We start from the raw sequence: 12,862 nt of genomic DNA, 5'->3' as shown, positions 1-12,862 counted from the left end.
ATGTAGATGAAAATGAATGCGAAAGGAATAATGGAGGCTGCAGCGAATTCTGTATTAACCTAAAGAACTCCTATCGCTGTGAATGTGGAGTTGGCCGTGTCCTGGGGCCGGATGGAAAGATTTGTGAAGGTAAGGAAATAATTTAGAATTACTAGGAGAACTTTTCTAACTGACTAGTAGATTGATTTAATTAACATGCTTTAAGACAGGGCTTTTCAACCTTTTCAGCCATTGTACCACTCTTATGATATGGCAATATCCGAGTACCACCAGTCGCCTAGCAAGGTGTCAAAAACTTGATGACCCCCCCCAAAAAGGAAAAAAGTGATAAAAGTACAGGTAGTCCTCGACTTACAACAGTTTGCTTAGTGACTGTTCGAAGTTACAATGGCACTGAAAAAAGTGCCCCCAAGCCACAGCCGAGCAAGACACCTGCCTGCCCACCCGGCGGCACTCTTCCTCCTGTCCAAGATTTTCATGGTTGTGAGCATTTCTGTTGAGGATTGGCAGCGGGGATGGGATGGGGGGGTTGGTTTTTATTCCCCCTGTCTGCTGGGTGGTTGCAGCAGGTTTTGGTCACTTCACATGACCCTGGGACACTGTGACCGTCATAAATATGAATCAGTTGCCAAGCATCTGAATGTAAATCACAAGACCCTGGAGATGCTGCAACATTCCAGCTGATTGGTGCTTCTTCTGGGCTCAGCAGAAGCACCAGGATCAGCACTGAGCTCCAACTGGAGCCTGGCACTGATCCTGGCGCTTCCGCTGAGCCCTGACAGCCCTGCAGCTCCAGCCATCTCTCGCTCAAGCTTGTGCAGTGCTGCCACCGGTTCAGCTCATTCCCCTCCCCTGCTACCACTTTTCTAGGTCGCGTACCACCTGCCAGGTGCCAATGTACCACAAGTGGTACCCGTACCACTGGTTGAAAAGCCCTGCTTTAAGATTCTTGAGAGGATAAGGTCCAAAGTGCCAGAATATACTCTAGAAATCTGTGGTGGTGTTTGAGAGAAGGGGAAGGAGAGGAGAGGGGTGGAGAGGGGAGAAGAGGGGAGGGAGGGGAAGGGAGGAAAGGGGACGAAATGGAAGGAGAGGAGGGAGGGGATGAAAGTGAATGGGAGGGGGAAGAGAAGAGAGAGGAGAGAAGAGAGGAGAAGAGGAAAAGAAAAGAAAAGAAAATACAGGGCAATATTGTGGCAGCTTTCTGTTTTTGCAGGCTCCATCCAAAAACAGGTATTAGAGTGCCAGTGGGAATTTCCTTTAGTGCTGAGACGTGGGTGGAAAAATTGCAAAGACAGATATATGTCTTCATGTAACTGGATCTTGTATTGAAAGCCCAGAATTCACAAAAAGAGTTATGCATAAATCCAAAGAGCAGTTTTCTTTCTGGAAGCATCAGTTAAGGTGTCCTGCATCCACAAAGAAGACACCCGGCTAAGAAGGATCCATTTCAGGAGCTTATTAGAATTTCTGCTTCTAGTTCCTTCACACAGTTTATCTTTGTAAGGCTTAATTGGAACAACTCTGAAACAGCACCTGTTCTCTGTGCTTTCCACAACTCATTAATTTCAATGCAGAGATTCCTGAAACCTCTTTGCCCAATACAATTAAGAGGACATTGAAACATTTAGACAGTTTAAATGACTACGAAATACGTAAATGTAATTGCCCCTCATATTTATCTGATCCTATAGTTTCATTCAATGTGAGCAGATAAGGGACATAGTTTCAGAGGCACTGCTAGATGGAAAAAAAAGATTGTTTTTCTACTCATTATTTCTGCCTTAGAAATTGAAGGGTGTCACAACAACAATGGAGGCTGCAGCCATACATGCAACATGATGGAAACCAGTTATCAGTGTGAATGCCCTCGAGGTCTTGTTTTGTCAGAGGACAACCACAGCTGCCAAGGTACAAAGGAAAAAGGGATGTAGCTGTTCTAGGGTAATTTGTTAATTTGTTTATTTGGTAGATGTATATCCTGCTTTTGCTTTAGGAGGTGAAGGCCACAATTACTTTCTGGTGAGCTTCCAGGGTTGAGGTGGTTCCTGAACCTAAATTTCTGTAGTAATTATTGTTACATTGCTATCTTATTTTTGTGCCCCGTCCTATAGGCATGGAAATGCATTTTGAAAAGACTGAATCAAAACATAATTTTAATCTGCAGGTCATCCCCATTATATTTTACCAGCCAGCCCAGAATTTGTAATCTGGTCCCTCCAGAGAGTTTAGCTGTGTGGCCAACAGCTAAAGATGACAGGAAGCAACAACCTCAGAGATCTGGCAGGCACTGGCTTGAGGCCTTCCTAAGAATTGATGAAATGGTTTTACAGCACACATTTGGAGGGCATTGAAGAAGACTTAAAGATGATTGATCTATGGACAGACATAATGTCATATTCCACCACCACCAGTCCCATAGGAGAGGTTAATATTAAAGGGCTGGACATTGCTTTTTATGGAGGTATGAGTTGCATATCCACACATATGCGCCCAGTTTGATCATTGCAAAAGGGCCTGCTAAGTGTTGCTCCACTTTCTGACATATGTGGGCTGTGATAAGGTAGTAAGCCTTCTCAGAAGCAGCTTCCATTTTATGGAACATATCTCTCTCCCCCACCCCCACAAGTACATACAACCTCCATATTTCTGACTTTACATGAATTAGTGAACAAATTTATTCCAGGGATACCTTTGGCCCAGCAGACGAGGGAGGCCACTATGGCCTCATTAAAAGGGGCCACTCGTTAAAAGAGAAGGAGATTTAATTGCATAGAGAGAGCTGCCATCTTTATTTCTTTTTACCCTTGTACTCCCTCCCATAGATGTCTCTCATGGGAGTGACCTATTTTAATATGGTTTTTAATTCCAGTATTATATTGTTTTTCTAGCCAAGATAATTTTGTTTTTTTTTAATTGTACACAACCAAGAGTCTACTTGGGGCGTGAAAGTAGACATCAAAAGGGGGAGAAAAAGAGAGTGAGAGAGGGAAAGGAAGAGAGAGGGAGAAGGAAAGGGAGAGGGAGGGAGGGAGGGAGGGAGAGAGGGAAAGAGGGAGAGAGAGAGAGAGAGAGATGAATTGCATGCAACACCATGCCCTTCATTCAATTTCCCTCTCCTTTCCTATTGTGGTATATTTTCTAAGAAGGGAGAAAGGGACAAGCATTAAGAATATGCACTTTTCTTGGAAACGTCCTTTCAAAAAAAGAAAGAAAAAAAATTGGCCTCCAAAGCTCAAGGGAGCAGTGAAGATTTTTTAAATATATATATTTTGGGGGGAGGTTTTGGGGAGCCCCTCCAATCTTTCAGCTTGGTGCTTCTCACCTTCAAGTCTGACTAACGTTGGGCTGAAGGTCTCACCAATTCCAATAGTGTCAGTCTTGTGGCAACTGGAATTGGCATTGCCACTGCATTGCTGCCACTACAGATGTGTGGTGACTGATGAGCTGGAAGGACAGTGAGTTTGATTGGAATTGACAGTTGAGGCAAGCAGGGCCTCACTGCACTGGAAAATTTGTCTTTTGGGGGGAGGGGCATGCACCTGGTGGATCTCTTTTCCACCTGGACCATAAGCTTCAGATTTTCACCTGAACTATTGATAACTTTGGCTGGCTGGTTTTAGACCAGGAGTCTTCAAACTTGGCAACTTTAAGTCTTGTGGACCAACTCCCAGAATTCTTCAGCCAGCCAGTCCATAAGTCTTAAAGTGGAGCCAAGTTTGAAGACCACTGTTTTAGAGTTATTGAGCCTCCACTTCGTAGTGCTTTATATCCCTCTCTAAGCAGTTTACAGAGCCGGCATATTGCGCCCAACGATCTGGGTCCTCATTTTACTGGCATCAGAAGTATGGAAGGCTGAGTCAACATTGAGCCAGTGCGAATTGAACTGCTGGCAATCAGCAGAGTCAGCCTGCAATTCTGCATTCTAACCACTGCGCCACCATGGCAAATCAAAGCATCATTTCTCCAGGCCAAAACCTGGAAACATTTGATTTAGAAGTGACAGATATTGAAAGGCTTCATTTTTCTTCATACAGGAACATCACTGAAAGGCAGTGTTTTAACTTCCAATTCACTTACTAGCTGTGCTCCTTCTTATAGTTCCAGTTATATGTAAATCTACGTCTATAGAAGTGAATATTCCCAAGGATCTTGTTGGGGGAATGGATCTCTCGCTTACCAATGGCTCCTGCAAGGGAATATCCAATGGCACCCATGTCAACCTCATCTTCTCTCTGAAAACCTGTGGAACCTCTATAGATGTATGTATTGATTGTTTGCTTTTGTCTTGCATTCATATCCTATCTTTCCCCTTGATATCTCAAGGTAGAGTCCATGGGGATCTCTCCTCATTTTTTGCACATGATATAACCTTTTGAGATAGAGCAAATGAAAGAGCAACTGAGCCAAGGGTGTCTACAAGTAGTCCTCAAATTATGACCACAATTGAGCTCGAAATTTCTGTTGCTAAATGAGACATTTGTTAAGTGAGTTTTGCCTCATTTAACGACCTTTCTTGCCACAGTTGCTAAGTGAATCGCTGCAGTTGTTAAGTTGGCAACATGATTGTTAAGCGAAGCTGGCTTCCCCATTGACTCTGCTTCTCAGAAGGTCGCAAAAGGTGATCACATGACCCTGGGACACTGCAACCGTCACAAATATGAGTCAGTCGCCGAGTGTCTGAATTTTGATCACATGACCATAGGGATGCTGCAACGGTCCTAAGTGTGAAAAATGGGTATTCAGTGCCGTTGCAATTTCAAATGATCATTAAATGAACTGTTGTAATTCGAGAACTACTTGTATTGAGGACCATGTTCAAGTAAAGTGTCATCTTGGCCCTCTGCACTTCAACTTGGCCATTATACTTTATTCCTTCATTATTAAATTTTCCACAGTGGCTTTAGCATACTTAAACAAATGGATGCATCTGTCACTTGAGGTGCAGACCTAAGTAACTGCTCTATATATAGATTGCCTAGCAACCATGTGGAGCAAAAAAAAATTCTCAACCTTTTGCTTTCAATCTGCTTCTCTGCCGCTGAGCAAAGGCCATTGTTTAAAAATCTGTAAATCGGTGGAATAGACTTCAGAGTGTTGTTTATGCCAATCCCACTTTGGGACCTTCCTAAAGAATCCTAGAAATGAAATTTCTGCAAGCTTTCCGAATTACGGTGTTTGTTCCTTTGTTACATCCAGGAGCAGACCGAATAGGACCAAATGCAAAAATAATGACGACTGCTATTATGATTCTTCTTAAATTATCCAGACAAGAGTAGAGCCTCAAATAGCATTTCCTTCTCCACACCATTCATTGATTTTCAAATACAGGTAGTCCTCGACTTACGACCACAATTGAGCCCAAAATGTATGTTGCTAAGCGAGACATTTGTTAAGTGATTTTTGCCCCATTTTTCGACCTTCCTTGCCACAGTTGTTAAGTGGATCACTGCACTTGTTAAGATAGTAACATACTGTAGTTGTTAAATGTATCTGGCTTGCCCATTGATTTTGCTTGTCGGAAGGTTACAAAACGAGTTCACAGGACCCAGGGACACTGCAACCGTCATAAATATGAACCAGTTGCCAAGCATCCCAGTTTTGATCACGTGACCACGGGGGATGCTGCAAAGGTCGCAAGTGTGAAAAATAGGTCATAAGTCACTTTTTTCAGCGCTGTTGTAACTTTGAATGGTCACTAAATGAATGGTTGTAAGCCAAGGACTACTGTAGACACACACACACACACACATAAGCTTTTGGGAATTGAAATCCACACGGCTTTAGGCTGCCAAATTTGAAAAAGACTATTCTAAAGGAGAGAGTGAGAGTTAACTTATCTATCACCTATCAGGTCCCACAGTGTATCAGTTATTTGATGAGAGGCAATTAGAAACAAATTTAATGAAACCAAGAAGGGAACTCTTGTTTATTTCTTTTATTATTGTAGGTGGGATATTCATTATGCTTGCCTTTTGCCTTTCTTGATGAATTCTGCAATTGATTTTTGTAACTTGCTAAAATTTGACTTTTGTGCTAGGTTATGGCATAATCCTGTTAGCCCAAAGAGAATTCCAATTTCTCTCCAGAAGGGCAATTTTAATTAACTGTAAACTGTTTTTAATGAATATAATAAATACTGGAATATTTTACTATTCTAAGGTCATTGTATAAGCAGACTTTTTATGATCTATGGATACTATTATTTTTTCTTATTCTTATAATGTATTTTGTTTGTTATGGCAGGTAATAATATAATTAGCCCTGCTCATTAACCCTGGAAACCTTATTAGTCATGCATAGCTTATTAGCAGAGTCTCCATATGGCCCTTCTAATATATGGGCTAGAAATATATTTTTACAAAAAATAGAAACCAACTCTAGATGGCTGGTTTCTGGTTCTTGAGGTCCCTTTTTGGCTTTTCTTATTTTTTTGTATTCTTGAAGATCATCACCTATCAATAATGCTCTTCCTGAATATTCTTTTATTCAGATGGTCCGCCTAATTTCACCGTACCATCTTTGCCCTCTGTTTACAGGTAGTAAATGATAAAATAATTGCTACCAATATGGTCACTGGCTTGCCAAAGCAAACACCTGGCAGTAATGGGGACATCATTGTTCGCACAGGAAAGCTGCTGATCCCTGTCACTTGTGAATTCCCTCGCCACTACACCATCTCGGAAGGCTACATCCCGAATGTGAAGAATTTACCTCTGGAAATTATGGGGCACAATCAAGGTGTCTTCCCCTTCACCCTTGAGATATTTAAAGACAAAGATTTTGAAGAATCCTATCAGGACTCCCTTCCCACTCTTAAACTCCGAGACTCTTTATATTTTGGGATTGAGCCTTTGGTGCACGTGAGTGGTCTGGAGACATTGGTGGAGAGTTGCTTTGCTACCCCTACATCCCAAACAGACGAGATCCTGAAGTACCACTTAATTCGAGATGGGTAAGCATTGACCACTTCGGTCTTTGATCTGAGATTTAAAACTCAGGTCCTTTGATTATTTAGTCACCTAAGTTTGAGGAAAGAAAGGAAGTCCAATCTTTCCTAAGACTGTCAGCATGCTTTTTGGCCAGCAGAGAAATTGGAACAAAGGCCAGCTGTCATGATTATGCAGGCAAAACTATCCACTTCATAAAAAGGAAGCAGAGGCTGAGCAAATAGATGAAATGGATTTATTGGTATCCCACCTTTATCATTTTTACAAATAACTTAAGGCAGCAAATATATACACACCGTCCCCCTCCTATTTACCCCACAACAACAGTCCTGTGAGGTGGGTCAAGCTAGAAGTGAGTAGCCCTAAGTCAACCAGCTGGTTTTCATGGCTAAGTCAGGACTTGAACACATAGTCTTCCACTTTCTAGTGTGGTTGCCTTAACCACTAGACTAGACCAAATTGGCTCTCATTTACAATTAAAATTACAATACTGTTCAGCAGAGAAAGTTTCCTTTCTGATGATAATGGTGACCATAATTAGGTGGCCATAATTAAAGACATTTGCCCTTTTTATATAACCCAGCTGTTCACGCATCATTAGAGCATATTTAACATTAATTAGCAGAAGTATCTTTTATAGCTGTTCCAGGCCTCAAAGAGAGCCCAGTCCTTTTGCCTTTGCAAAGAATTCATTTTTTTTGTATGAGAATTGTATTTACAATGTTCATAGGTAAGCATCCACTCTTGGTTTCTATCTGTTTTTAAATTATTCTTGGTTGCACAGTCAGCCAGATGTTTAGACTGGATTTGGCATTTTTATCTATCTAGTGAGTCCTTCCCAAGGACCTTGGGTAGGCAGATGTTGTTGTTGGTATTAAAGGTATCGTTGCAGGATATAAGGTGTTCGAAGTAGGGCTATCTTTTTCAATTGACTGATGGTGATTTTTGTCAGTGCTGATGGTGTTCAAGTGGTGCTCCAGTTGTTTTGGAATTGCACCCATGGTGCCTATTACTATTGATACTATCTTTGTTTTCTTTTACCACAGTAATTCAACTTCTATTTGTAAGTCAGATAGAAATCTCAAATCATATTGTAATCTTCTCCCATTCTTTTCTATTTTGCTCCTTTCCAGGTATTATAATATCCACTAGCCAGACTTTTTTGACTTTGTTATTAACAATTGTTATTTTAATATTATATTTTATCCCACCTTTATATACGTGTATATGAATGTGTGTGCATATAACTCGAGGCAGGCAGCCTTTGTATTGCAAATCTTAAATTGTACAGGACAATTAGATGTATATGATGATCATAGCACCCTGTATGAAATTTGATTCCAAATCTTGCTATCCCTGTGGTTAGGTAGCCCAAACCACATGACTATGAATAAGAGAGAGGAGGGGGATCGGCCAAGAGTTTTGTAGACTGAATGTTGAGAATGGAAACCCAGAGATGGCAAAATATCTTAAATGAACCTCAAACTATTGTAGGGATAGAGAATTTGAACAATAGAGAGGAAAATATGACACAACTAGGTGGCAAGAGGAAAAGAGAATGATTAGATAACCCAAGGTAGTAGAACAAGGGTCTTCAAACTTGGCAACTTTAAGACTTGTGGACTTCAACTCCCAGAATTCTGGGAGTTGAAGTCCACAAGTCTTAAAGTTGCCAAGTTTGAAGACCCCTGTAGTAGAACTTAAAAGCACATCCCACAGACATGAGAAGACGTACATTGGTCTCACCTTATATCTACATGAAGTGGCCATATGCCCCCTAATCTTCCTAGTCATGACCAAAGAGATCATGAAAGATCAGCGTTGATTGGAAGAAGTACAATCTCAGTGCAACTGGGAGCCCTAATAAACTACCATGTAAATACTTATGTTCAGCTGGAGGTGAATAGAACTTTCCCAACCGATGGTTAAATTTATGGTTTAGCCTCAAGTTATATATGGACTCAAACAGATTAGGGAAGGATTGTGTAAAAGCAGTAACAAATTCACAGTATCTCTGACTGCTTTCAAATGAATTGTTCCTGGACTAGTTAATAGACCACCAAATATTCAAAATATTAAAACTAATCACAGCTTGGCTCAAGGACCTGTAGAATAATTCTTGATTTCTTTATCATTCTCATTGGTTTGTTCCATGTTTCTGGATGCTCAGAATTCAGATTCCAAGCATTTGTATGCCCTGCTGAACATCAACATTCACAAATAATAAAATGACCCAAAGCAACAGCAACAGGAAATGGCAGTCTTGAGACTTTTATCATTGCAAGTTAACATAATGTTTAGGCAATTCTAAGGGTATAGTGTTCCTTTAGAGAAATGAAAGATTAAATAAACAGTTGGGGTCTCTTAAAATATAAATCCTCTAAGCAGATGGAAGGGTAAGAAAGCATTTACTCATTATACTAAACCACACTTATGATTGATAGGCTGGAAATTATTATCCTAACACAGACATGTCAAACACAAGGCCTGCGAGCCGAATCCGGCCTGCAAAGTGGTTTCATGTGGCCCGCAAAGCCATCTTGGAAACAGTGAGGAAATGGCCCCTGCTGCCTTGGCCCCAGCCCAGACCGGCCAGGAGCCAATGTACAATTTCGTGGTGGCCACCTATGCTGAAACGCATTCAGTCTTAGCTCCACAAGGCCATCTGGAAACAGCGAGGGACCGGCCCCTGCCATGTCAGCCCCGCCCCCTGGGCGTGCACTGGGGAGGTGTCACCCTTTGTGAGGAATGAAGAAATGCACCATCACATGGAAGTGGCCACCAAATTTGCCTCACCTACTTCACAGATCTGGCTTCATGGGCTCCGGGGGAAGGGACGCCGCGAATAGCATGAGAATCCACGTTACCTGTGCAACACCACCCAGCCCCCAGCCTGCCCAGTTTCGGCAGCCAGTGGGGCGCTTCTCACATTGCCGAGAGGCTGAGCCGGGCAGCGCAAATCCAACGAGAAGCGCGACACCGCCCAGCCCCCAGTCTGCCTAGTTTCAGCAGGCAGTGGGGTGCTCTGCTCACAGCGCCAAGAGCTGAGTCGGGTGGCGTGAATCTGACAAGAAGCGTGATGCCACCCAGCCCCCAACCTGCCCAGTTTCAGCAGGCAGCAAGGTGCGAAGCTGGCGAGCTTTGCACAGCCAGGCTCAGCCTCTCAGCACTGTGAGGAGAGCGCCCCGCTGTCTGCCGAAATCGGGCAGGCTGGGGGCTGGGCGGCATTGCGCAGGTAATGTCAACTCTCATGCTGCTCATGGCATCCCCTCCCCCAGAGCCCACCAAGCTGGATATGAACAGTAGGTGAGGGCCATGTGCTGGCCATTTCCATGCGATGGTGCATTTCTTTATTCCTCATGAAAGGTGACACCTCCCCATCTGCATTTCTTGCCTGTTTTTCTCCCTCCCTCATCTCAAATATTTTCCCACCATTCTGTTCTTAGGAAGGAAGGAAGGAAGGAAGGAAGGAAGGAAGGAAGGAAGGGAGGGAGGGAGGGAGGGAGGGAGGGAGGGTGGGTCTGAGGAAAGTCCTACCCTGCTGCCCTATCACCATCCCCTTGCCCCCTCTCCTGGCCTATCCTGGGGGTCTCCCATCCTATTTCTAAGGAGGCTTTGGATACAAAGCTGAGTCTCCTCACATGGAGAGGGAGTGGGCCTCCCTCTGACTTTGCCCTCATATCCATCATGAGCAACCTGACTAAGGAGAGCAAGCACAGCAGCAGCAGCCTTGAGGAGGAGGTAAGTGCAGCTGGGCACCTCCTTGGGGAAGTCGGGCTGGGCTTGGTGCCAGGGTGCTCAAGGGCTGGGCCGGGCATTTGACCTCTGCTGCCCAGGGCTCCAGGCAGCCCGTGCCACCATCCAGCCCCCCCCCCCGCATGGCATGAGAGGAACAGTGAGGCTCCTCCAGTAGACCATGCCTTGGCACTTGCCCCGGTCCTACCCCCTTCTGCCAGACACCCTCAGATCTGTCCCACTCCTGCCCAGGCACCCTTGATGCGAACGATGTAGAGTTGGCCATGCCTACCCAGTAGGCCACACCCACTACAGCCACACCCACCCAGTAGGCCATGCCCACCCTGGCCACACACACCCGCCCCCCCCCCGAGGACAACCACAATGCTGATGCGGCCCTCAATGAAATTGAGTTTGTCACCCCTGTCCTAACACATACCGCCTAAAGGCTGACGTTTGGGGACAGCCCAAACAAACCACAAAGCTTGTTGAAAAAGAAGTGTGGTTAATGACTCCTCCTTTGAAACCCAGTGTTAGATCTGCCTCAGCCTGAACCGCTAAGTAAAAATGACTCTATTTGTTGAGAAAGATATAGTTTACTAGAAGTCTTTTAGAAAACTTTTCCTTTCCTTAGGTGCCTCCCATTACTGCCCCCTCCCAACCAAATTCAAAGATGTTCTTCGAAAAGTCACTTCAAGTGACTGCATGCACAGCTGTGTTCCGATCCCAGCCGGTTGATCTTGAAGCCATGTCTCAGGGAGATACAGTGAACTTTTTGCTTCCCTTGAAATCTCCTCCCCCTCCCATCCAACCCCAACACCCCCCCATAGAATCCATGGCAGACTGTCACCGAGTAATAGTAAAGCGCAAGCATGTGAGGTGGCAGCTGACGCCCAGCGTGGAAACTAGGAGTACACTTACTCTGTAGATGGGAGCTAATTCAGATTCCACACAATAATTGTTTTCTCTGCTGCTGAAATTCTTTTAGAAACTACTTTGGTGCTAAAGGAGGGCCTTGCACAGGAATGCCATAGAGCCAGTTCTACTTGCATAAGCCCTGCATTCTTAATCATAGGAAGTAATGTCTCCTTGCCTATGGCACATGTGAACATATACTGTGGAAAAGAAGAAGGCGTTTGATGAAGAAAGATATCCAGATGAAGCACAATAAAAAAAGATTTCCCAACTGTGTTCTTAAAAGCCAGATTGCCTACCATTAAGGACATACTGTATCTCTTGCTAGACTAGGTTATTTCCATAGTAAGGGGAAGAGATGACAGTTTTAAACACAATGAGATAGGTGGATTTTGCTGTTCAACGCAAACCTCTAAAAGTCTTGTAGCACTGTAAATATTAGCCAATTTCTAATGCCATAAACCTGGAAGGGCTATATTCCACTCTATAGCAAATACAGTTCCTAAAATACAAAGGTTTTTTTTTTAGAATATGCAGTTAATGACATTCTCGTCCTGAATATCTATTACATGGATCTATTTTTTTAAAAAAATAACAAAATAAAATACCCTTTTAAATCAACGTAGAGTGATCATGCCTTCAAAGAAGGTCTTATATAGCATCTGGTGTTTATCCAGTCTCTTAATTTATGTTGGTGCTGTTGTTTGCTGATGCACTTCATACATTTATAAGTTCCCCTAGGGATCATCTTTATACCTGTTATTTATGAAACAATTTTAGACGTATTATCCCTAACATTTTCATTTGTGAATAACAATGTCAAGTTCCTTCATAAATGTTTTATGAAGTTCATTAAATCTCACTGACAAAATGACAGGTGGAAATTTACTAAATTGGCATTCTGTCGTTCTTATTCTTGTAATACTAAAATTACAGCACAATGGAAATGTATGTTAAAGTAACTCAGTCCTAGTCTTGAGTGTTGAACCATCTGTTTGGATTCCTTACCATTCCTTCCATTGTTCTTTGGAGTAGTTCTGCTGTTAATCACAAAGATACACGTTGATTGAACATTAGAGAAATGGAGAAAACTTCACAAAGGCAAAAAAGCATTAAGGAACATCTGTTGTAGGGATAAAAACAAATCAAGAAACAGCTGTGATTGTGTGATCAAAGCCCCACCCCTTCTATCTGTTAGATCGCGCAGGCAGTAAGACACGAGTCGAGTGACAGTCAGCTCTCGGTTTATTGGCAAGGCATCA

At 43.1% G+C, this 12,862-nt stretch overlaps 1 protein-coding gene across 1 annotated transcript in view; it reads left to right on the top strand.

Annotated features, from left to right (window-relative positions):
* Window positions 1-12,862, top strand: part of OIT3 (oncoprotein induced transcript 3) — a 43,789-nt gene that overhangs the window by 21,564 nt on the left and 9,363 nt on the right. The window contains exons 4-7 of the mRNA XM_029285919.1: window positions 7-129; window positions 1,789-1,911; window positions 4,102-4,262; window positions 6,540-6,955. Coding sequence (XP_029141752.1) covers window positions 7-129; window positions 1,789-1,911; window positions 4,102-4,262; window positions 6,540-6,955 — 823 coding nt within the window. The remainder of the gene's footprint in view (window positions 1-6; window positions 130-1,788; window positions 1,912-4,101; window positions 4,263-6,539; window positions 6,956-12,862) is intronic.

Source organism: Protobothrops mucrosquamatus, unplaced genomic scaffold (assembly GCF_001527695.2).
Source record: "Protobothrops mucrosquamatus isolate PMUCROS unplaced genomic scaffold, P.Mucros_1.0 scaffold2494, whole genome shotgun sequence".
Classification (NCBI taxonomy): domain Eukaryota; kingdom Metazoa; phylum Chordata; class Lepidosauria; order Squamata; family Viperidae; genus Protobothrops; species Protobothrops mucrosquamatus.
The sequence above is the reverse complement of the archived record's forward strand: the minus strand, read 5'-3'. Positions and strand labels throughout refer to the sequence as shown.